The sequence below is a fragment of the Procambarus clarkii genome, chromosome 6, assembly GCF_040958095.1.
Source record: "Procambarus clarkii isolate CNS0578487 chromosome 6, FALCON_Pclarkii_2.0, whole genome shotgun sequence".
In the NCBI taxonomy this organism is placed as follows: Eukaryota; Metazoa; Arthropoda; class Malacostraca; order Decapoda; family Cambaridae; genus Procambarus; species Procambarus clarkii.
This window is the reverse complement of record NC_091155.1, coordinates 25,896,409-25,922,550: the sequence shown is the minus strand read 5'-3', so window position 1 is coordinate 25,922,550 and position 26,142 is coordinate 25,896,409. Positions and strand designations below refer to the sequence as shown.

The 26,142-nt window shown below is 44.8% G+C and overlaps 2 protein-coding genes and 1 long non-coding RNA gene across 7 annotated transcripts in view; 2 read left to right on the top strand and 1 right to left on the bottom strand.

Moving 5' to 3' along the window:
* The first annotated feature begins 1,523 nt into the window (after nt 1-1,523).
* LOC123754033 (UDP-glucosyltransferase 2) lies at nt 1,524-12,940 on the top strand. Of its 4 annotated transcripts, none has more exons than XM_069307044.1 (6): nt 1,524-1,763; nt 2,402-3,023; nt 3,584-3,682; nt 3,833-3,956; nt 4,335-4,554; nt 10,374-12,940. In XM_069307044.1, exons 1-6 carry the CDS (start codon nt 1,564-1,566, stop codon nt 10,375-10,377), a joined length of 1,269 nt encoding a protein of 422 aa, XP_069163145.1. In that variant the 5' UTR covers nt 1,524-1,563; the 3' UTR covers nt 10,378-12,940. The 4 variants fall into 4 exon arrangements, with proteins under 4 accessions (XP_069163145.1, XP_069163142.1, XP_045592111.1 ...); XM_069307041.1 differs by having other exon boundaries at nt 4,335-4,568; XM_045736155.2 differs by lacking the exon at nt 10,374-12,940 and adding an exon at nt 5,159-5,827.
* LOC138353693 (uncharacterized) lies at nt 7,116-9,005 on the top strand. The gene is made up of 2 exons (XR_011223271.1): nt 7,116-8,542; nt 8,631-9,005. It is a non-coding gene; the product is annotated as an uncharacterized lncRNA (long non-coding RNA).
* A 1,777-nt stretch (nt 12,941-14,717) lies between the features above and the next one.
* Nucleotides 14,718-26,142, bottom strand: part of LOC123754032 (uncharacterized) — a 238,328-nt gene continuing 226,903 nt past the window's right edge. The window contains exons 5-8 of one of the 2 annotated variants that reach the window (XR_011223269.1): nt 25,793-25,931; nt 21,689-21,803; nt 15,746-20,646; nt 14,718-15,676 (exon numbers count right to left, since the gene is read on the bottom strand). Coding sequence is in view for 1 of the 2 variants with exons in the window: in XM_045736154.2 (XP_045592110.1) it covers nt 20,515-20,646; nt 21,689-21,803; nt 25,793-25,931 (386 nt within the window). In the remaining variant the exon portion in view is untranslated. Of the gene's footprint in view, nt 20,647-21,688; nt 21,804-25,792; nt 25,932-26,142 lie in introns of both variants that reach the window. The other variant, XM_045736154.2, reaches the window with a different exon arrangement.

The window sequence follows — 26,142 nt, the reverse complement described above, 5'->3', positions numbered from 1 at the left end:
CTAGATGCTAATAAATGTTATACACTCCATTTGTACTCACTTAGATGTGCTTGCTGGGGTTTAGCTCTGGCTCTTTGATCCCGATTTTTTGTGTATTTGTATTAATACAGTCACGGAGGATGTTTAAAAGGTAATTATTGGAAAAAAAGCTAAACCAGTAGGCTTATAGCATGGGACATAGGGACAGGGATCTGGGGTGGGACGGAGGGACGGAGGGAAGCAATGGTACCCAACCGCTTGCACCGTTGGGAATCGAACGCCGACCAGTAAGAAGGGAGTCGTCGATGTGCCGACCAGCCTATGTTGTTGATTTGTTTGTTCAAGGTTGCTGTGTTTCTTCTGGCATGAGAGTAGACGTCTAGACGGCTAGCGGCTGTTCAGAATGTAATTGTTCCCCCGTGTACCTTGTTCATCATAAAGCAACAGATAATATACTGGAGGTGTTTACGTGTTATACATCACACACACACACACACACACACACACACACACACACACACACACACACACACACACACACACACCTCTGTGACCGTGACGCCCTGTGTTTACCACGGAGTAAAGTGCATATCGTACTCCTATGACGCGCCCTGGTGAGGCCACTCCAGACCCACAACCAGAGTGCAACTCCATAGTCTCCTGAGACTGATGGACGCCTACTACTACTACTCCTATGACGGAACGATGAGATAAATATTACCCACACACAATATATTCTGAAATTCTGCAGAGGCATTACACTGAGAATATACTTAAGTGTCTTTCTGCTGATAAGTACACGGCATTAAGTGGTTCTCTGATCTCTTAATCACCCACCGTCGCTGTGTCTCGCAACTGGATCGGTCTTGCTGGTCAGGATATCTCTGGTCATGGTTGTGTGTAAAGATGGTGTTATCTAATGGAGCTTTGTAGTTCGTTATCAGGTGCAATGTTAGAGTGGTTCCTTCCGACCAGGAGGCCTGGTCGACGACCGGGCCGCGGGGACGCTAAGCCCCGGAAGCACCTCAAGGTAACCTCCTAAAATGAAAGTTCCTAGAGTAACTCTTTGGCGGGAAGCACCAGAATGTGGTTATCTTGAGGTTATCGTGAGGTTATCTTGAGATGATTTCGGGGCTTTTAGTGTCCCCGCGGCCCGGTCCTCGACCAGGCCTCCACCCCCAGGAAGCAGCCCGTGACAGCTGACTAACACCCAGGTACCTATTTTACTGCTAGGTAACAGGGGCATAGGGTGAAAGAAACTCTGCCCATTGTTTCTCGCCGGCGCCTGGGATCGAACCCAGGACCACAGGATCACAAGTCCAGCGTGCTGTCCGCTCGGCCGACCGGCTCCCCAAGTGGTGATGGGCGTCCTGAACGGTGACGTCTGTACTGCTGGATTTGGAAAACCCGGAAAAGGTTTCACCCGCTGCATAAATCAACTAACGTCTCCTAGCAATTCTCTGCCTAATACACGTTATCTTAGACCTAGTCGTACATATATGTGCCATACTAGGCCTAGGGCCTCCATTTGGTTTTAATTTTTTTTCTTTCCTCTGCTAGCTTCTGTGTCAGTGGGACTCGTCAATGAGGACGGGCAGGATGCAGTGGGGTGTGTTAGCGGCGCTCCTGCTGGCGACGACGGGGCCTTCTGCAGGCTACCGGGTCCTCGTCCTTATTCCTCTTGGCTCTCGCAGCCTCTACCACCTGAGTCGGTCGCTCTCGGAGGCCCTGGGAGACGCAGGCCACTCCGTCACTCTGGTATCTTCATTCGAAGCTTCTACGCAGTAAGTGCTGCAGGACCTTAGTCGTTTATAAGTATTGAGGAACTTCGTCTCTGACACTCTATAGAGACTTAAAAGCCTTGAAAGCTTTAAGAATCAAATTGTGCCAATGTCTGTCTTGTAGTTAGTAATGATAAACCCCACTTTGCTTTTCCAATATGTATCACCGTTCATATTGTAAGCTAGATGTCACTCAGTTTATGCCAAATTCTATTTTTAATTAAGTCTGCACTACACCTGTTTAATCTCGTCATTATTGTAACGAATCGCATAAGTTATGAATAAAGTTTTGGATTCTGAACCTGATAATGATAATATCTAAGTTTTATGTAACAACACTTGTATTATGTAACCTATACCTATCAACGGTATAGGTTAAGTAATAATTGTAAATAAGAAGCAATAAGATGCTTATCTTAACATACTAAGAAGGTTAGGTGAGGTTAGTGTTTTCTATGAAGCTTTTCAAGGTAAACTAAAATATTCACAATCAATTAGTATGTCACATATGTACTTATTAAATAAGCTAATATTGACTATAAGCAAGTGCGAGAACGGGTTGCAACATTGTGTTATTGTTATTAACGGGAGAAACATTGTGTTATTGACGAAAAGTCCTACACTTATGTCTGTGTTTCCAGTCATGGCAACGTGACGGAGGTCCACACCGGCTCCGACAACCTTGTCATGACTGACACCAACATTTTTGACATTGGAGACAAAATTCACCTGACCAGTAACTTTATAGAAGAAGCCACAGTGGAAATTGTCGAAGGGATGTGGACTAACCCAGCAGTACATCAGCTCTGGGAGAGAAGAAATGATTTCCACGCCATAATAATTACCAGTTATATAAACGAGGTCGCAGTTCCCTTCTTGCTGGGTTACAATGGCGTATACATCACCTTCGTCACGCCAGGAATAGTGTTTACACAAATTGCGCAACAGGGTAACATCTTGTCTGCGGCCGTCGTGCCTTCATTGATGTTACCTTTCACCCAGCACATGACCTTCCTTCAGCGAGCCATAAACCCAATAGTTATCGTTTATCGGTATGTGCTGCACTCAGTCACGGTGCTTCCCCGCGCCCAGAAGCTGCTGGAGGAGTACTTCCCGGGGATGCCGCCCCTAAGACACCTCTACTCGAATAGTTCGCTGACTCTCATCAACAGCCACTTCGCTGTGGACGGCCCCGTGCCTCTCCTGCCCACTCAGGTGGAGGTGGGCACCATCTCCGCCAAGAAACCTCGTCCACTCCCACAGGTAAGTAAGGAGACCTCGACCCCTCCCATAGGTAAGATAGGAGACCCTGCTCATTCCTACAGGTAAGTCAAGATATCCCACCCACCACCAGATTTACGTCATTAAAATCTGCCCACCCTTCACGTAAAGGGACCTCCTTCTCTGCCATTAGACTTCCGGGAGCCCTTCGTATTACAACGGATATGTCAAGAGACTTCAGCCCAACCTTGAAAATACACAACCCCTCTCTCCCCACCATCCTTATTTCAATTAATTTGTTTTAATTGAAATAGTTTAAATTGGGGGTAGAAAGGATGGGACAGGGAAGCAGAGACAGAAGGGAAAGGATAGAAAAAGAGAAGATAGGAAAGGAACAGTGGGAGGAAGAGAAAGGGAGACTCAGCCAGAATTTTGGTTTGATCTTGAGAGAGAGAGGTCGGGACACGGGAGTACCCGCGCGGGAGGTCACTTTATAGCAGTATAGTCTCAAGGATGATCTTAACCTCTGGAATAAGGTCAAGGTTCAAGGCAGCATGGCAGCTACTTGGAGAGACGCGCCTGAACCCTTCCTCTCCCCGCAGGATCTGGAGGAGTTCATGGAGGGCGCCGGCGAGAACGGAGTCATCCTCTTCAGCCTCGGCAGTATTGTCAAGAGTTTCCACATCCCACAGGAATACAAGGTGAGGGAAGGGGGGGGGGGAGAGAGAGGGGGAACAAAGGGTGAGCGCCATCAGGTCTTGGAGCTGGTGGTGTTACGGGTGTTGACGCTGTTGGTGTTACAGGTGTTGACGCTGTTGGTGTCGCAGGTGTTGATGCTGTTAGTGTTGCAGGTGATGCTGGTGGAGGCGTTCCGGCAGCTGCCTCAGCGGGTCGTCTGGAAGTACGAGGGAGACGACCTCCACCTTCCCCCAAATGTCCTCACCAGGAAGTGGATCCCCCAGCAAGACATCCTAGGTGAGATACGGGCCTTGTCCAGCTAGGACACGAGCCTTCTCCAGCTAGGACACGGGCCTTGTCCTGCTAGGACACGGGCCTTGTCCTGCTAGGACACGGGCCTTCTTGTCCAGCTAGGACATGGGCCATCCCTAGGTAGGACACGGACCCTCTCTGGAACAAGGTTCTATTCATACTAGCTAGACTCTTGCAAAAGTTCTGTCTAGAATGATAGTCTAAATGAGAGCCAATTAGATAACTTTGACTTCCAGGAACCTGTCACAGAAAAAAAATGCATGTTACCACATTTCAATATACCTTAGCACGCTATTATCGTGGCTGTCATTATGAACAGCGAAGGTGTTTACTTTCGGTCACACTCTGTGTTCGGTACTGCAGGACACAGGAGGACGCGGGTGTTCGTCTCCCACTGTGGGAACCAGGGCACGCAGGAGGCCCTGTACCACGGCGTGCCCGTCCTCGCCATGCCCATAGCATTCGACCAGCCTCGCAACGCTGCCCGCTTGGCCAACAAAGGCTACGCTCTGGTCCTCAATTGGCAGGACTTGAGCGTTGATGCCTTTCTGCAAGCTATCAACACACTCATCAACGACCCCTCGTAAGATTTTCCAGGTGCTTGGCGAGGATTCATTGAGCATTTACGTGTCCATTTCCGAATCCGGTACATCTTTATTTGATTCGATTACGAGTTTCGAAACTTTACAGTTGAAGGGGATTATTATAAAGTCAGCCAGATTCTGTTTCGTAATTGGTGGTGTAAATGTTAGATAGATCCTGGCCCGTAATTCATTAATCTATAGTAAGTATTGAATATTTTATACATTTTAACTAGCGCACCATATACACATAATAATATAACAGGAAATGTAACTGAAAATAAATAAAGTCAAATATATGTAAATATTAAGATGAGGAAGCATGCAGTGTCACTGTAGACTCCATCACTGTAGACTGGGGGACCACAGACCTCTCCTCCATTACTGTAGACTGGTGACCACTGACCTCTCCTCCATCACTGTAGACTGGTGACCAGTGACCATGCCTCCATCACTGTAGGCTGGAGGGGACCACTGACCACGCCTCCATCACTGTAGACTGGGGACCACTGACCTCTCCTCCATCACTGTAGACTGGGGACCACTGACCTTTCCTCCATCACTGTAGACTGGGGGGGACCACTGACCACGCCTCCATCACCACAGGTACCAGGAGGGACTAAGGAAGGTGTCGGTGACGCTACAGGACCAGAAGGAGAGCGCCGGGGCGCGGGCTGTGTGGTGGGTGGAGTACGCCATCCGCCACAAGGGGTCGCCCCACCTCCTCTACGCTGGCAAGAACCTCCACCTGTTCCAGTACCTGTTGCTTGACGTCCTGCTCTTCTGGCTATTGGTCCTGGCCGTGTTGGTCTTCCTCTTCTGCTACTGCCTCACCAGGTGCCTCAACTGCTGCCGCAGAGGCAAGGCCAAGGTCGAGTGACACGACCAGTTGTCGAATGGAAATGTGGTTCCCAGAACCGACGAGGACAGAAACATATACGAATGGTTTGAGGAAGAGATGGGCACAAGATACTAATAATTTGAAGAGTGGACGGAAAAAAAGTACCAATGGTCTTCAGAGGAGACAGTCGAAACGTACCAATGGTCTGAAGAAGAGACAGACGAAACGTACCAATGGTCTTCAGAGGAGACAGACGAAACGTACCAATGGTCTTCAGAGGAGACAGACGAAACGTACCAATGGTCTGAAGAAGAGATGGACAGAAGATGTAAATGGTCTGAAAAAATGGAGAATTAAAAATAATTGACAAAGGCAAACATAGATAATGCAGATACAAAATAAACAGATAAGTAAAATATAGTACTTGATCCGTAGCATTCGAATGACTCTTCACACATATGTAAATATCCAATTTATTTGCATGAAACTTCATTAATAAGTTCGTACTAAACATATAATTACACTCTCATTGAAATCACTATTTCTGTACACAACAAGCCACCATCAGAGAGATCCTGAATCAACAACACTGAAGTATTCGACAGACATTACGATAATTGGGTACAGGACATTGCAGAAGCACTTAACATTAAAATAACCTCATCCAATTACTAGCTAACTAACAGCCAGTTCGGCAACTGCCAGTTGGCACACAACCCACAGACGTAGTTGCCGTGACAGGTTCGCCTTCCGATGACTGCGAGAATGGTAATGTCGGGAGACGCGTCACAATAGCACTTCAGTGTATCGGTTGGCCAGGCTTGGAAGCAGTAGTTGGTGTTGTTTTCAGGTGATACCAGGCTGACGACCGGACAAGGTGCGTCTTAGAGTTAGCCTTGAAGCACGTGGCGGCGGCGGCGCCGGCGACGAGGGCTGGCTGTTGTGTTTACAGCTTCAGCTGGTCGTTCCTGTTATTTGTAATTAGGGCTTCAGTTTCCATGTCTGACTGTCCCGGGGGTTTGAGTTTTATGAGTACGTCAAATGTGTGTGGCCTAATTTTTGGTCGACTGGACATATTGAGCCAATGCTTTGGCTGCTGATATTAGATATATATATATATATATATATATATATATATATATATATATATATATATATATATATATATATATATATATATATATATATATATGTCGTACCTAGTAGCCAGAACTCACTTTTTGGCCTACTATTCAAGGCCCGATTTGCCTAATAAGCCAAGTTTTCCTTAATTAATATATTTTTTCTAATTTTTTTCTTATGAAATGATAAAGCTACCTATTTCATTATGTATGAGGTCAATTTTATTTTATTGGAGTTAAAATTAACGTAGATATATGGTCGAACCTAACCAACCCTACCTAACCTAACCTAACCTATCTTTATAGGTTAGGTTTGGCTAGGTAGCCGAAAAAGTTAGGTTAGGTCAGCTAAGGTAGGTTAGGTAGTCGAAAAACAATTAATTCATGAAAACTTGGCTTATTAGGCAAATCGGGCCTTGCATAGTAGGCTGAGAAGTGCGTTCTGGCTACTAGGTACGACATATATATATATATATATATATATATATATATATATATATATATATATATATATATATATATATATATATATATATATATATGTCGTACCTAGTAGCCAGAACGCACTTCTCAGCCTACTATGCAAGGCCCGATTTGCCTAATAAGCCAAGTTTTCATGAATTAATTGCTTTTCGACTACCTAACCTACCTAACCTAACCTAACCTAACTTTTTCGGCTACCTAACCTAACCTAACCTATAAAGATAGGTTAGGTTAGGTTAGGTAGGGTTGGTTAGGTTCAGTCATATATCTACGTTAATTTTAACTCCAATAAAAAAAAATTGACCTCTTATATAATGAAATGGGTTGCTTTATCATTTCATAAGAAAAAAATTAGATAAAATATATTAATTCATGAAAACTTGGCTTATTAGGCAAATCGGGCCTTGCATTGTAGGCTGAAAAGTGAGTTCTGTCTACTAGGTACGACATTATATATATATATATATATATATATATATATATATATATATATATATATATATATATATATGTCGTACCTAGTAGCCAGAACGCACTTCTCAGCCTATATATATATATATATATATATATATATATATATATATATATATATATATATATATATATATATATATTAGTGAAAGATCTCTCGCATTTTGAGCGTGATAATCGCTTGTTTAAAATTACTTCAATGACTGAAAGAGGTAATGTTCACATGTTTCTGGAACGTGGCAGTGAATACAAAATTCATGTATGTTTGCCCTGATTTTGCCTTCCCGGTTTGGTGCCTTCTTTTGATAATTACTTACTTACTTGCCCTGTATTTATAGTCGTGTGTTGTTGGTTCAGTGATGCTATTAAGTACTGTTGAGTCTCTACGCGTGAAAGTGTTGGAAAATGGGATTATATCTGAGAGTTAGCCATGATTTGATGATGAAAACAGGGTTTGGATTTGATTAAATAAATTGCTTAAATTCTGTAGTGCCAGTTGCACAGCGTGTTTGGTATCTAGGAATGGTTGGCGTGTGTGTGTGTGTGTGTGTGTGTGTGTGTGTGTGTGTGTGTGTGTGTGTGTGTGTGTTGGAGGGGAGGTGTTTATGCAGCATGTTCTCGCGAGCGTTTCCCAACGTCATGAAATTGACGTACTAAAGGGCCTTATCCTAACCAACCAGAGGACCTGCGAACAGAAAACGGGATATTATGTCAATTTCGCGAGCCGCTTCCTAGTACGACAGTTTTTGGCCATAGGTAAAGTTTGCGTCAAAATACGACGCGCTAATAGGAGGACGGATTGCAAATGTGGTTTTTCAGTCTGACCCCAGATGGTTGGGTGTTTGGTCCGACAGCTGCGCCAATTAAGTTATCTAAAAGTTTCAGGTGCTATGTTTACGTTGAAATAGAATTTGTAAATGAATTAGTTTAGTTTCCCCTTTTCTTGTTTTCTTTCATTTAATTTTTCCCGGTTCGTAACTGTAATAGTTTCTATTCGCCCAGGTTAGGCTCACTTCAGTCTGAGCTCTCCCACTGGACGGTTCCCCTCCCAGGTATCTCCCAGGTACCTCCCAGGTATCTCCCAGGTATCTCCCAGGTACCTCCCAGGTACCTCCCAGGTACCTCCCAGGTACCTCCCAGGTACCTCCCAGGTACCTCCCAGGTACCTCCCAGGTATCTCCCAGGTATCTCCCAGGTACCTCCCAGGTACCTCCCAGGTACCTCCCAGGTACCTCCCAGGTACCTCCCAGGTACCTCCCAGGTACCTCCCAGGTACCTCCCAGGTACCTCCCAGGTACCTCCCAGGTATCTCCCAGGTATCTCCCAGGCTGTGGTTTTGTGATCTTTGAATAATTTTGTTTACATATATTATTTCTTGTAAGCGTTGGATATGATTGTATACTCGTAATGTTTGATTATTTAAAACAACGATTTAACGATTTAACGATTCTTCGCGGCGGGGATCGTATTCCAGGGACCTGCCCGAAACGCTACGCGTACTAGTGGCTGTACATGAATGTAACAACTCTTGTATATATCACAAAAAAAAAAACAATTATATAATCGTTATAGAGATTTGTCATTTTTGCTACATATTGTTTTAAGGTATAGGTGGGTTATTTGTAAAGGTATATCTGTTTATGCAACACAAGTTGTATGTGATAACGTATAGTGTATATTTTTTAGGCAGAATTGGTAAATGAACTGAATATTTTGGGAAATTTGTCTAATGCATTAATAGATACCTTTATTACATCGCATCAGGCTTGGATACACACGTGCATGGGAAATAGGCTTACAGGTTCCGGAAGATGAGAGGAAATGTCAGCACTGTGGAGAAATACCCGACAGACCACTGGAACATTATCTAACACAGTGCACAGTTACAAACCCATTAAGATTTCAACAGAGCATTGTCATTGAACCTATTGTCATGGGTTCGTATCCTGGCCGGGGAGGATTTACTGGGCGCAAATCCTTAACTGTAGCCTCTGTTTAACGCAACAGTAAAATGTGTACTTGGTTGTAACAACAATTCTTCGCGGCGGGGATCGTATTCCAGGGACCGTAGGATTAAGGACTTGCCCGAAACGCTACGCGTACTAGTGGCTGTACAAGAATGTAACAACTCTTGTATATATCTAAAAAAAAAAAAAAAAAAAAAGAGCAGAAGTTATTAAACCTCCTCAAACTTTTTCTTCCCGGCTTGGTGCCTTCTTTTGATAATTACTTAGGCCTATTATGTTGATCTATATTTGAGAGGAAAAACATGCACGAGATCACATGTAACACATACAAGGGGTCAACAGCCTCAAGCTCAATAAGCAACAATGCAAGACATAAAATAGGAGATGCTTTTTCACCCACTAGGTTATAAACCCGTGGAACCGCCTACCCGCACAAGCCGTAAATGCCAAGGCATTACTGACGTTCAAAATCCAGTTGGAAAAATAAAAGCCTTAAGAACAATTGATAAATTTTTACAAGCCGCCGGCTTCGTGTCCCTGTTGAGGCCACTAGAGAGATGGTGGCTTCCAGGTAAAAACAGTGGGTAGTTACGAATGGGTACAAGAACAGTTACGGAAAAGCCACCATATTCTTAATGTGGAATTTGGACGACATTGCTCACGTCAGATTAAAGTGGTTTTGTCCGGCCAGAAGCGTTTGACCACAGGCACTCCGCCTGACTTATTAATGCCGAGAAACAGAATGTTAGTCCATAAAACACCTAAATTTTAACGTTGTGGTCGACAGCGTCAAAATAGGAACGCAATAAATGTAAGGACAGGTGAATTTGTCTCATATATTATTATATACACTACAGCTATTAATTTGTTATTCATTAAACTATATTTCACAGATAATCCATATAACAGTGATCTAACAATCCATTTTTATTCTTTAGGTAAATGGCTTTGTAGGCCTACTATGCATCCATACCCTCTCGGCCTCTCGGGTGATCTCACTCTTCAGGGAACATATCTTCCAGCTTCCAATCATTCCAGTGTGTTGACTTTTAAGCCAAGCAGCAATATAGTTTTGGTACTCTTAAAACGTCAAGGACTTTCATTTTCTATCAATTTCGTGTTATAAAATGCTTGATGAATACAGAAAACTGAAGATATTTTAGGGATAACTCAAAAATTGTTTCTGTTACACATAAATAAATAAATAAATAAATATGTTTATTCAGGTAAGGTACATACATACAAGTGATGTTACATTAATGGATTGATATATAGATAGAGCTAGTACATACAATGCCTAAAGCCACTATTACGCAATGCGTTTCGGGCAAGAAAAACATTAATATCTAGAACTTAATACTAATTGAGCATAAAGAATAAAAAGTGTTGAAAACAAATACAAATAAAGGTAAAAAAAGGGGGAACATGACTGAAAAAGCAGCACAAATACAATAGGTTGACAAACAGTGTTGATTAAAAAAAAAAAAAATAAAATAACAGACATGGGTTGACAATAGAGGAGTGAGGTAGGTTACAGGGAATTTATTAGGTAGTGTTTAGTTTTTATCTTAAACTGGTTGAGAGAGGTACAGTCTTTAACATGGTTGGGAAGGTCATTCCACATTCTGGGTCCCTTGATTTGTAGAGCATTTCTAGTTTGATTAAGTCGTACTCTAGGAATATCAAAACTGTATTTATTTCTGGTGTGGTGCTCATGGGTTCGACATACATAATACTACTACTACTACTAATAATTAATTATGTCGGGGGACAGGAAACCAGTGTATATATATGTATTAGGGTTATATCCTAGTACCCCCCCCCCAAGGGTCGAATTACTAACCTCATCCACTAGGATGCAACCCAACAATAGCTGACTAACTCCTGGAAACCTACTTACTGCTAGATGAACAGCTTCATTAGGTGATAGGAAATGTGGTTAACCATTTCTATCGCGTCCGGGATTCGAACCCTGAAATTGTCGATTGTGAGTCGAGAACGAACTCGACAGTACTACCGGGACCCTATACCGGGTTCTGAAGGTAAACCAAAATATACAAAATATGAGGAAAATATAATCTGCTGAAGTAATTTATATGTTTACAAATTACCTAAATACCCTTCCTCAACACTGTTACCTGGCAGACTAAACCAGTAGTGTGGTTTACCCTAATCATGTTTCCAAACCAGTATTTACCCAGGTTTTCCTAAATCTAAACTTATCAAAATTATACCCATTGATTCAAATTCTATTGTGTTACACTTCTTCCTACTCTATCTGTATCTATCAATGAAAATGTCTATCTGTCTGTCAGAAAATCCAGGCTAGATGCTTGGTGCTAACTTCCCTCAATTTTTCCCCAGTAATTGGTGTAGGGGACGTGCCCAACATCGCCAGGATGGTGTTGGCATGAAAGAAGAGACAGGACCGCGGCACTGTGCTAAACGTACCCCCACGATAATTCTCCCAATACCATTAACCCGTTCCCTTACACTACATTACTTGTTTTGTACCTGTAATAGTCTCTCTCTCTCTCTCTCTCTCTCTCTCTCTCTCTCTCTCTCTCTCTCTCTCTCTCTCTAACCCCACTCTCGCTCGCTTCATGAACTCCTTCCCCAGTGAAAGAGAGGGAGAGAGTAGAAAGAGAGAGGGGAAATTTTGAGAGACAAGGAGGGAAAGAACGAGAGAGAGAGGGGAAAATAGAGTGAGAGAGAGAGAGAGAGAGAGAGGGAGGGAGGGAAGGAACGAGAGGGAGAGACAGACACACAGACCGACACGGACCTTGCGCACACTTACACGTCAATCTTCCGTCAATGCTCACTCAAGACTGAACGTTTTTTTATTATGTTGATGGGTTTTCCTGATTGGTTGCCAAATTCAAGCATTCGTCATTGGTGGATTTTAAAACAGACACACACACTTAATTCGTCCATTTCTGAGCTTCAAAATATTTCAGTTTCTTAGATTAAATTAACTCGATATATGAATGATAAAAACAAATTACAATGAAAAATTCTTATTTCTACAAATATATATTTTGTGTAGCAATTCTCGTAAGGGATATAATTTCTAAAGGGTTATACATGCACCTATTATTATATTCCGTATTTTTTAGTCTCATCTGCAGTGGTTTCTGTTCTCACTCTTCTGTAGGGGAAACTTCTCCTCAACCCCCTTGTCGCTTATGTGTCTTATTCTGTTTCTTTCTCTCTAAATTGCACTTCGCCAGTTCGCTATGTCATAAGTATCAAATAACCTAGTTTGCAGAAATGACACGAGAATCATTAAGGGCAGCAGAGAGAGAGAGAGAGAGAGAGTGGGGGGGGGGGGGGGAGAGAGAGAGAGGGAGAGAAAGAGAGCGAGAGAAAGAGAGCGAGTGAGAGTGGAAGAGAAGGGTCCAACCTTCCGATAAGTTTTCACTAGGCCTCGTTTATATTCATGGAGCAGGAAATATAATCAGAGGCGCGCGTCCCCGACGATGACGGCGATTAGGGCTAAACTATTCCATTACCACCTTGATATCATCTTTATAATTACCCCCCAGGTAAGGGGTACTTGTGGGTGGGGGGGAAGGTGGGGGGGGGTACTGGTGGAGAGGGGGCTAGTGTTGGAGGGGGGGTTTTGGTGGAGACGGGGCTGGTGGAGGACCTGGAGTTGGACCTGGATAGGTGGAGGAAGGCTGGTTGGGGGGGGTCGAGGGAGAGACTGGCGGACATATGGACAGTAGGATAGGTGAAAGGGTGGGGAGAGGGGCTGTTATGGGGCTTGGGGGAGATCTAGTTAAGTGATCAGATGGTGGGGTTGGAGGGTGAGCTGGTGGTGGTGGGGTGTTGGAGGGCGAGCCGGTGGTGGTGGGGTGTTGGAGGAGGAGCTGGTGGTGGTGGGTTGGAAGGGGGAGCTGGTGGTGGAGGGTTGGAGGGGGGAGCTGGTCACATAACTATAGTGACTATCCTGATGACCAGACCCGCACTGCTGTATTACCCTCCAAGTGTGTCAGTGTATTCTTAAGGTGTCATCATATACATTGACACTCGAACACTTGAACAAACCTGAACAATCACTTTTTTAGATTGTTGCATGTGTTTTAATTCCTGATTGTTGTCTTGTCGCATACCCTGTGATAACATGGGTCGAGGTGAACATCTGAGTGAACATGAACATGAGAGAGAGAGAGAGATGGGGGTTATATAAATTGTTAACCCCTCTGTAATTTAATAAATTTTTTCTTCCAATACATATCGTTTAATTGTCCATAAATTTCGAATAAAATGACTCGATCTCTCCCTTACCTCCCATTTTAATATATCACAATTTGGTGATATAGCGATGAAAACTGGAATTAATGATCGAGGGCTGTAGCTTAAGCTCCTGGTCCCCACACCCACCTGTGCCGGCTTTCTTCTATCATTGTGTCTCGCTCAGTCTCATGAGTTTTGGTTCAAACGCCCTCCCCTTCCCCCCCCCCCCAGCACATATGAGTCCAACTCCCTCTCGCTAATAGTGTGTCGAGCACCCCCCCCCCTCGCTAAGTGTGTGTCGAACACCCTCCCCTTCGTCTCCTCCCTCACCTGAAGCTAACATGTCTCTCTCTCTCTCTCTCTCTCTCTCTCTCTCTCTCTCTCTCTCTCTCTCTCTCTCTCTCTCTCTCTCTCTCTCTCTCTCTCTCTCTCCATCTCCCGGAAGCTTTTGGGCAGCTTAATTAGACATCCGGTTTTAAGCTTTCATTGTCCTCGCCTGTGTAGGGCCGAGGGTGATCAGGATGCTGTCTTAGGATATCGGTGGGTCGTTGTATCGTTACCCAATTAGCCGGCGCAGACACACATATACATCGTCTGAATACATAAATATTGGGTAGAATTTATTTTTGTTCGCAAATGTATTCATGACTGTTATTTTCGTCTGCAATAATTTCCACGAAGCTAAATAATCTTGCTGAGATGATCTTGCTTTTATTACTATTTTTTTTTTAAAGTAGCTTGTTCTCTTTGGTAATATAATTTGTGGCAATTAGTTACTCTTTAGTTAGGTTCGTACATCTCCATGTTTAGAATTTGTCTTGAGTTTTGATTCATTGTTTTCCAGTAAATATATAATTTTAATGATATGTCTTCATTGACTGAATACTTTTCTTTAAATTATGTTATGTTTTGAATTATATATAATATAAATATTTAAGAAAAAAAATGTCATTTTATCGTTTCTTGAGGTTTGTTTTATGACTTTTTTGTATTAAATTGGTTATAAAATATGAATTTTAATGTGGGGGAAATAAAAATAAATGAGAGTTGCATATTATTTATTACAATACTGACTTAGAGGAGACATTGCTCTTCACGTTAGTAACGGGATGCTGGGCAGGTCCTATGAAGGGGAATTGAAGGGGGAGGGGGGGGTGGATTTGGAGGAGGTGAAAGAGGATTTTTTTGGGAGGGGGGGGTGGGGCTTGATGGGGGTAAGGAGCAAGTTGATACGGGTGAAGGGTGTACATTGAAGAGGTGAGGGAACTTAGATATTTGGTGGGGTCAAGGAGACTTGACGTGGGGTGAGAGAGGGGGGGGGGAGAGGGGGGGAGGGGGACTTGACAGTGATGAGGAGTGCCTAAACCTGGTGGTGACAAGGGTTGGTCACCACGTTCAACCTCACTGTTGCTATACTTAGAACGCATCACCAGCTGTATATCATATACACATTTTAACTCCATAAACATTTACGCGGACTAAAAAAATTTCAGGCAAAGTTAATATACAATCAAGTCCAAAAAAAACCGTCATTGGACTTGAGAATTAAAAGTCCAGTGATGACGTAAAAAGCACACTCAAGTTAGAAGACGCTAATATGAACTTGTTCAAGTTGCCAGATATACTTACAAATGATGCGTGCTGCTGCTTAAGTCACTAATCACCCACTTATAATCACAACACTTGCCAATGGTATTTACAGTACAGCCCATAAGTACATTCTACACAATAAGGACACTCCATTATGTACACACACACACATATATACTAAAACCATTGCATAGATTCGAGTCTATTCGTACCCTCGAGTTTGTAATTCAACTCGAGTCCACACGTACACTCGACTCCTTGCATATATATATATATATATACTCATTGAATGATATTTAATTCACATATATACATACATGTAATTCAGTAAATAGGATCAATAAATACACGAGGTTAAAGGGGAGACATAGATGCTTGTAGTTGTAGGGGTGGAATCACGCCCACTCACAACCTCACACGAGGTTAAAGGGGAGACATAGATGCTTGTAGTTGTAGGGGTGGAATCACGCCCACTCACAACCTCAGTAAATTTACAAGCAAAATCTTCACAAGTTTCCAATTGTCACCAATGCAGTGTTGTGAACCTATCTCGAGCGCTACAAGTGTATCCAAGGTGTTTCTGAGGGTCTTCACGACTGGTGAGATCCTCCTTAAGCCCGAGACTGTGTTGAGATCAGAAGACTGAGTCCTTACACACCTGTTGATAAGCAGCTGTACCCCCCCCCCTAAATATTCTAAGATAGCTTAAGTACTCAGTGATCAACCTATCCGCAGGCTGTGCTCATCCAAGCAGCTGTCTGTGCTAGTGAGAGAGCATTCGTCAATTGAAATGTACTGCGTAAATATAAACTAAATTATATATCGTTTTAATCACACACATAAAGATCACACTAACGTGATGCATCAAATGAACAAATCCACAAGGGCCTGGGAGGCTCCCGGACGCAGGTTCGAATCCTCGTCACGGCCCTTGTGGATTTGTTCATCGATTTAATGATATGTTACGTACAGTTGGGCCTAGGGAAGGTTAGGTTGGGCTTTTCTGTTGCTGTTGGCCGTTATTTGTAGTTCCATACGTGGATGAATGACTTCCTTGGGTGCGATTCCGATTTAGGAAGAGTGTCTTCTTGAAGACACTGAGCGTCTTGTTCAAGAAGACTGTTGATGAGGCATTGTAGGCATCCTGCAGTCTCGGGAGACTATGGAGTTCCGCTCTGGTTGTCGAGGCCGGAGTTTCCTCTCCAGGGCGCAAAGCCTGGGTAGATCGATATGGTGGAGAAGCTGTTACCCATGCAGCTGGTCGATATGGAGGAGAAGCTGTTACCCATGCAGCTGGTCGATATGGAGGAGAAGCTGTTACCCATGCAGCTGGTCGATATGGTGGAGAAGCTGTTACCCATGCAGCTGGTCGATATGGTGGAGAAGCTGTTACCCATGTAGCAGGTCTCCCCCCTCTCTCCTTTATACAATGAATAAACTGAATGCTGTATAAGTACGTATGAGGGCCATGGACCATATATACAGTTTGCTGTGCAAGACCCAATGCAACTTTTCCACAGAAAAGTTTAATTTATTTTGTTATGTATCTCACTGGATCTTGTATCCCGCGTGCCAAAGCTGTTTATAAGTACATCTGAAGATAGTTGATAATCCCGTATGTATCTGTAGTGCCTTTCGATCTTAAATGCCTTTCTTAAATATGTCATTAATATTCCTTGAAGACAAAAAGGTAATATTTAATTTATTTTGAAATTTTGAAAAAGGGATTTTTTTTTTTAAAGTTAGATATAAATGTTATTTTCAAGTACAATGGTCGTTCCGTCAGTGATAAGCAGCAGGCTTGCCCATCAGTAGCAGGCTTGCCCATCAGTAGCAGGCTTGCCCATCAGTAGCAGGCTTGCTCATCAGTAGCAGGCTTGCCCATCAGTAGCAGGCTTGCCCATCAGTAGCAGGCTTGCCCATCAGTAGCAGGCTTGCCCATCAGTAGCAGGCTTGCCCATCAGTAGCAGGCTTGCCCATCAGTAGCAGGCTTGCCCACCAGGAGAAGTCTTGCCCATCAGTAGCAGGCTTGCCCATCAGTAGCAGGCTTGCCCATCAGTAGCAGGCTTGCCCATCAGTAGCAGGCTTGCCCATCAGTAGCAGGCTTGCCCATCAGTAGCAGGCTTGCCCATCAGTAGCAGGCTTGCCCACCAGGAGAAGTCTTGCCCATCAGTAGCAGGCTTGCCCATCAGTAGCAGGCTTGCCCATCAGTAGCAGGCTTGCCCATCAGTAGCAGGCTTGCCCATCAGTAGCAGGCTTGCCCATCAGTAGCAGGCTTGCCCACCAGGAGAAGTCTTGCCCATCAGTAGCAGGCTTGCCCATCAGTAGCAGGCTTGCCCACCAGGAGAAGTCTTGCCCATCAGTAGCAGGCTTGCCCATCAGTAGCAGGCTTGCCCATCAGTAGCAGGCTTGCCCATCAGTAGCAGGCTTGCCCATCAGTAGCAGGCTTGCCCATCAGTAGCAGGCTTGCCCATCAGTAGCAGGCTTGCCCATCAGTAGCAGGCTTGCCCACCAGGAGAAGTCTTGCCCATCAGTAGCAGGCTTACTCATCAGGAGAAGGCTTGCCCATGACCACCAGGCTTGCTCATCACCACCAGGCTTGCCCATCAGGAGAAGGCTTGCCCATCAGTAGCAGGCTTACCCTTCACCAGCAGGCTTGCCCATCACCACCAGGCTTGCCCATCACCACCAGGCTTGCTCATCAGCAACAGGCTTGCCCATCACCAGCAGGCTTGCCCATCAAAAATAGGCTTGCCCACTATCAGAACGCTCTCCCATCGACCAAAGCCTCCAGTGAGACGTCATAACCACAGCAAAGTTCCCGATGTTTCACTTCTAAAATACCTGATTCTGATTCCTTGTGTAAGGTTTCTGATTCCTTGTGTAAGGTTTCTGATTCCTTGTGTAAGGTTTCTGATTCCTTGTGTAAGGATTCTGATTCCTTGAGTATGGATTCTGATTCCTTGTGTAAGGATTCTGATTCCTTGTGTAGGGATTCTGATTCCTTGAGTATGGATTCTGATTCCTTGTGTAAGGATTCTGATTCCTTGTGTAGGGATTCTGATTCCTTGTGTAAGGTCACCGATTCGATCCGTAAATCACTGATCGAATCAGTCACTTACACGCAGAAAATGAATCCAATGGCTCACTTTCACTCGTAATGAGCTTGCAATGTTCTTCGTGTATAAAGAACAAACAATGTTTCATTTTGACTCATGCAACATGCAGAGGATTAGCCAACGAATCCTCGTCAACACTTACTCAACTTTCCCCAAGAGGACAGTTGGCAGCCAATCTTGAGATTATCTTGAGATGATTTCGGGGCTTTTTAGTGTCCCGCGGCCCGGTCCTCGACCAGGCCTCCACCCCCAGGATGCAGCCCGTGACAGCTGACTAACACCCAGGTACCTAATTTACTGCTAGGTAACAGGGGCATAGGGTGAAAGAAACTCTGCCCATTGTTTCTCGCCGGCGCCTGGGATCGAACCCAGGACCACAGGATCACAAGCCTAGCGTGCTGTCCGTGCCAAAGAGGCATGCGCCATCCAGTCTTCACTAAGAGGCGCCCCTGTGAAAAATCTTTTCTTAAACAGCCACAATTTCTTTTTTTATTTGTTTTCCTGTACAAATTAACGAAGCCGCTTGGGGGAAAAGACAAGTATTTACCAGTAAAGAGGGGACCTGGGATTTTTTTTTTTTTTAAACAGTGGCATTGAGGAATTTTTTTTTTCCATTTAGCATGATTTGAGGGGAAAATATATATAATTGCTGTCAAAAAACCAATAGTCAAGTCAAAACTAGCGTCCATGACACTTCTAATTCAAACTTTATCCGACTGCGTAAAGCAGTACTTTAATCTGGAAAACTTAGTCAAAGTTATTTACTTGGTAACGAGTAGTTCACTTCCCCCTCACACACACACACACACAGCGCTAACGGGGATCACAAACAACAACGGTAACTCGGTATTATCTCCGGTATGGTCATACGCGCGTTAATGTAAACAGACATTACTAAGAACAGTAAACAAACGGTTAGCAGCAGCATTGTTTGTGGGTTGATGTCGTTTGCTGGGTGGAATATTTGAGAGTTAGCATTGTGGAGGCCAGACACAATGCACAGACACAAAAAAGTGATATATTACGGTCGGAGAGAAAAAAAAAAGTATATTCCGTCATTACGCTGTGATTGAGGATTCTCAGTAACACCTAGAGTCCTGGACCAATCACTGGGCTTCCTTCATTACCATGAATAGGCACCGCAATATCGAAAGTCTCTTTGACCAATCACTGGGCTTCTGCTATCTTTTTTTTTTTATTAATCACTGGGCTTCTCGTATCCTTCTGACTAATCACTGGCCTTCCATCCACACCTTGGCCAATCATTGGGCTTCTTCCCCTCACCACCTTGACCAATCACCGAGTAAGGTGATCTCTGCGCCTGCTCCTGCGTGGGGTTCCTTAGGATTTTCTCAGTCTATCTAACGTTAAAAAGCATAACATTAAACACAGCTGTTACCTGCACCCTGTCACACACACACACACACACACACACACACACACACACACACACACACACACACACACACACGAAGGTATATATATATATATGTATACATATATATATATATATATATATATGTATACATATATATATAATATATATATATATATATATATATATATATATATATATATATAACATTTATATGATGCTCTAACCATGACAACGATATATTAACATTGTTTCAATGTTTACAAATTACTTTCATAATGTTTATAGCCTTGTCTAACAAGACTAAAGATTATATATATATATATATATATATATATATATATATATATATATATATATATATATATATATATATATATATATATAAGTTAAACTAGTTACTAGAGGCACTCCACCTCGCTTCGCTAAGCACGTGTCAGCTCCCGTGGTATACGAAGACGTCTGGCAAGAATAGTGCCGGGAATTTCTGGTCGAATTATAACACATTTCTTTTTATTTATTTATATAAACACAACCATTGATTATTATGAGTTTTTAGCACCTGTGACGTTTTCTGAAAGGTCACCATCATTGCTCTTGGTTCACCATCACTGCTTTTGGCTCACTATCACTGTTCTTAGCTCATCTTAAATTGCTCTTAGCTCACAATACCTGCTCTTGGCTCACCATTACTGCTCCTGGCTCACCATCACAACTCCAGAAGGATGAGCGGATCAACCAGCTGGTGGTGGGTGACTACACCACCTGCAGGAGGGTGAGGGTGGCGGCCAGCAGGAGGGTAAGGCCCCAGAAGGACGCCCCGCTGCTGAGGGCGGCCGTGCTGTGTGAACACTCTAAGCTTCCCGGCACGTACACCTTGCACCGCGTCTGTTGAACATTGCAATCGTTAATGAAATCCAGAAAGGTTATATATATATATATATATATATATATATATATATATATATATATATTTATTATATGACAATGTCAGACTACGAAAGAAGGATTAAAACAGGAATTTCCTTAAGTAAGTAATATCCTTCTAAAGATGTATTATTAAATAGGAAATTACTTATGGAAATTCCAGTTCCAGCTATATTCTATATATATATATATATATATATATATATATATATATATATATATATATATATATATATATATATATATATATATATATATATATATATATACTTTTTCATCAACCCATTCTTAAAGTATGGGCTGTCAAGTAGTGGACATACTCGAAGATATTGTTAAGAATTTAACCCACTGAGTATTTCAAATTAGCACTTTCTCAAATATAAATGAACATTGGTTAATATTATAATTTTGTTGTATAGTTAGGCCTAGGTTAGGTTAAGTGTTTAGGATGTATTGGTAATTTTTAATATTGGTTTCAGTAGGTAGGCAGAGTATTTAGAGAGGTGCGAGTTGAACACAGGTTGAAGTGCGTTGAACAGACACTGACTAGTGGTGTTTAACTCACACTAAGTGCGAGTTGAACGCAAAATCAATATAGGTAAATACAAATAATTGACTTCAGAACTCAGACACCTAACCAAATTTATCCTTGGCATAACTATACTCATAATTATTATCCATATTGGTGCCACAGGAGACATATTCACTGAGGTGTAGATACTCACTTTACACTGTAGTGAAGGGTGAGTATCTGTGATACTCTGTGTGGTGGGAGTATGTGGTGATTGGTCAGTACCTGAATGATGGGTCCGGCTGTGTGATGGGAGTATGTGGCGATGGGTCAGTACCTGAATGATGGGTCCGGCTGTGTGGTGGGAGTATGTGGCGATGGGTCAGTACCTGAATGATGGGTCCGGCTGTGTGAGGGAGTATGTGGCGATGGGTCAGTACCTGAATGATGGGTCCGGCTGTGTGGTGGGAGTATGTGGTGGTGGGTCAGTACCTGAATGATGGGTCCAGCTGTGCGATAGGAGTACTCTTCAATGAAGTGGGCCGCCTGGGTCCCACACTCCCGCTCCGCCGCCGACGTTACGCAGAGTAGATAGTTGTGGAAGGCACTGTAGGAGGAGGAGAAACCCCTAGTGAGCCATTTGATGCTCTCTCTCTCTCTCTCTCTCTCTCTCTCTCTCTCTCTCTCTCTCTCTCTCTCTCTCTCTCTCTCTCTCTCTCTCTCTCTCTCTCTCTCTTCCCCGTTTAGACCACCAGTGGCCTGTATGGACCACCAGTGGCCTGTATGGACCACCAGTGGCCCGTGTGGACCACCAGTGGCCCTTGTGGACCACCAGTGGCCCGTGTGGACCACCAGTGGCCCTTGTGGACCACCAGTGGCCCGTGTGGACCACCAGTGGCCCGTGTGGACCACCAGTGGCCCGTGTGGACCACCAGTGACCCGTGTGGACCACCAGTGGCCCGTGTGGACCACCAGTGGCCCGTGTGGACCACCAGTGGCCCGTGTGGACCACCAGTGGGCCGTGTGGACCACCAGTGGCCCGTGTGGACCACCAGTGGCCCTTGTGGACCACCAGTGGCCCGTGTGGACCACCAGTGGCCCTTGTGGACCACCAGTGGCCCGTGTGGACCACCAGTGGCCCGTGTGGACCACCAGTGGCCCCTATGGACCACCAGTGGCCCGTGTGGACCACCAGTGGCCCGCGTGGACCACCAGTGGCCCTTGTGGACCAAAAGTGGCCCGTGTGGACCACCAGTGGCCCGTGTGGACCACCAGTGGCCCGTGTGGACCACCAGTGGCCCGCGTGGACCACCAGTGGCCTGTGTGGACCACCAGTGGCCCGCGTGGACCACCAGTGACCCGTGTGGACCACCAGTGGCCCGTGTGGACCACCAGTGGCCCGTGTGGACCACCAGTGGCCCCTATGGACCACCAGTGGCCCGTGTGGACCACCAATGGCCCGTGTGGACCACCAGTGGCCCGTGTGGACCACCAATGACCCGTGTGGACCACCAGTGGCCCGCATGGTCCACCAGTGGCCCGTGTGGACCACCAGTGGCCCGCGTGGACCACCAGTGACCCGTGTGGACCACCAGTGGCCCTTGTGGACCACCAGTGGCCCGTGTGGACCACCAGTGGCCCGTGTGGACCACCAGTGGCCCCTATGGACCACCAGTGGCCGTGTGGACCACCAATGGCCCGTGTGGACCACCAGTGGCCCGTGTGGACCACCAGTGGCCCGTGTGGACCACCAGTGGCCCGTGTGGACCACCAATGGCCCGCATGGTCCACCAGTGGCCCGCATGGTCCACCACAACAGAGGGTCGGGGGCCCCCTGGGCCTCGTCAAGCCGTATTCACCGAGAGTTAACAAGTTGGTGAAGCTTTCTATTACTATAAACCTCCACTGAAATTGTATTTGTGTGAACTGTACAGCAGTGAGTGAGGTGGTGAACCCCACCTTCTCCTCCCCCTCCCACGCAAATCACGTACGAGAGACCAGTATTAGAGTATGCAGCTCCATAGTGAAGCCTACCATCTTTAAAAATCACACATTACAAAATTAGAAAAGTACCTGGTTGTTAAACGATTGATGGATCGTATTTCTATAGTGTGTAAGGCGTACGAGAGCAGCCCGTCCTCCTAATAGAACGTCGCATTTTGACGTATATTCTACCTAAGGCCAAAAATTGTCTTACTAGAAAAATTGTAGCGGATGTCGAAATTGACATTCTGTCCCGTTTTCTGTTTTGGGTTCTCTGGTAGGTTAGGATAAGGGTATTTTAGTACGAGAGTTTCTTGACGTTGGGAAGATTTAAGGGGATTTAAGAGGACGGGCTGTAACAGGAGCTATGGGAAGGGAAAGCTCTCAGACAGGTGACAGAAGTCACCTGTCGTCAGTTCCTGCTCTCGCCTGTGTAGGGAAAACTGTCCAAATTCTCCGTAACTTTTGACGTCATTAAAATATGTTATCACTAGCAGCATCACCACGCCCCATCACCACGCCCCATCATCACCACGCCCCATCACCACAAGACCATCATCTACACCATTACAAACACCACCACTATCAATACCGCCATCACTTCTCACCACCCACATCACCATCACCAACACCACGACTATCGTTCTCACTACCAACACCATCACCACCATCTGCCCCCTCATCATTTCTCAACACCACCACCACAATCACTCCCGCCATAACCACTCACCACCATCACCACCATACCTACTCACCACTACCACCATAAACCCTCACCACCACCATCACCATAACCCATCACCATCACCACCATCCAGTGTCCTCATGCCCAGGGTTTAAACTTGGTATAAAAGACGTAGCAAGGTGTTTAGCCTCAGGTCAACGAGAATATTGAAGTGTATTGAAGAAGCCAATGTGATTAGGGAAGGGGCGCCGCGGGGTGTGGAAGGGGAGGGGGGAGGGATGGTTTAGGGGAGGAACTAAGGGGGAGGGAGGGGGAGAAAGTGATTGTTGGGAAGGGGGGGCTGTGGGAGGGGAAAAGGGGGGGGGAGGAAGACTGAAAACAAAGGGAAGGTGGTGCTGGATGTTCAGGAGAAGGAAAAGACGAAAGTAGGCAGAAAGGAAGATAGGAAGGAAGAAAAAGAGAAGGAAGGGGAGAAGAAGGAGGAATAGGAGACAGGAAATGAAATAGAAGACAAGAGATAGATAGGTGGACAATATTACGTACAACTCACACACACACACACACACACACACACATAGGGCGCTGGAGGCTAAATGGACAGCACGCTAGACACGTAATCCTGTGGACCGGGGGTTCGATTCCCGGCGAGAAACCAAATGGGCAGAGTTTCTTTCACCCTGATGTCTCTGTTCATCTAGCATTAAATAGGTACCTGGGAGTTAGCCAGCTGCTACGGGCTGCTTCCTGTGTGTGTGTGTGCGTGTGTTAGAGAGTAATATATGTAGTAGCCATAATACAGGAAAAATATCTTGGTTAGTAAGGCGGGGTTCAAGAGCTAATAGCTAGATTCTGCAGGCACGAATAGTAAATGTATATATTAAATACAAATAGTAAATGTATATAGTACACACACACACACACACACACACACACACACACACACACACACACACACACACACACACACACACACACACACACACACACACACACACACACACACACACACAAACACACACACACACACACACACACACACAAACACACACACACACACACACACACACACACACTCACACACACACACACACACACACACACACACACACACACACACACACACACACACACACACACACACACACACAACAGAACAACACAGTCTATTGCTGATTTAATAACCCCAAAACTGGGATTTTTTCCCCTCTCCCTTCAAACAGTTGATGGAGAAATATTCCCTAAAACATTACCGTGTCCTCATGCTTGGCAGCAAATCTTCCCTGCCTCCCAGAACTATGCCAGAACCATAACATGTTTATAAGTTAATGCCGTTATTTGATGCCTCTTGATGGCACTTGATCGAAGGTGATTAATTGATGACTTGTCTGCGGTGGTCGACAAATTGCACGTCTAGATTAATTAACGCAGGAATTTATGGTAAATTTTATCGGCCACGATGAGAAAATAGGCGCCAAGCTCGCCTCCAAAACACGGATATTTCTGTTGTCGACGTGTGTGTGTGTGTGTGTGTGTGTGTGTGTGTGTGTGTGTGTGTGTGTGTGTGTGTGTGTGTGTGTGTGTGTGTGTGTGTGTGTGTTTACGAACACACAGGTGCCCCCCTCTCACCAACACACAACTACGCCTCACCAACACACACAACTACACCTCACCAACACACACAACTACGCCTCACCAACACACACAACTACGCCTCACCAACACACAACTACGCCTCGCCAACACACAGCAACGCTTCACCAACACACAACTACACCTCACCAACACACACACACACACACACACACACACACACACACACACACACACACACACACACACACACACACACACACACACACACACACACACACACAACTACACCTCACCAACACACAACTACACCTCACCAACACACAACTACACCTCACCAACACTGCTGTCGTATGGAGTCTTCAAAGTTGATCTTCTCAGGCGGGTTCACCGAACTGATGAGTCGCTTGTACTGGAGTCCACACACCAGGTTGTCTGTACTCAGGTTCCTCATGCAGGCCGCGTGCACCAGGTACTCTGAAAGGCACATGGCACGGGGTTAATACTGACTAGGTACTCTGGAAGGCACATGGCACGGGGTTAATACTGACTAGGTACTCTGGAAGGCACAGGGCACGGGGTTAATACTGACTAGGTACTCTGGAAGGCACAGGGCACGGGGTTAATACTGACTAGGTACTCTGGAAGGCACAGGGCACGGGGTTAATACTGACTAGGTACTCTGGAA

Bases quoted from the DNA above. Each gene is read 5' to 3' on its own strand.
- LOC123754033 (XM_045736155.2), top strand. From the start codon at position 1,564: ATGAGGACGGGCAGGATGCAGTGGGGTGTGTTAGCGGCGCTCCTGCTG. The intron at 3,024-3,583 runs GTAAGTAAGGAG...CTCTCCCCGCAG, and splicing joins AACCTCGTCCACTCCCACAG to GATCTGGAGGAGTTCATGGA. The intron at 3,683-3,832 runs GTGAGGGAAGGG...TTAGTGTTGCAG, and splicing joins ACATCCCACAGGAATACAAG to GTGATGCTGGTGGAGGCGTT.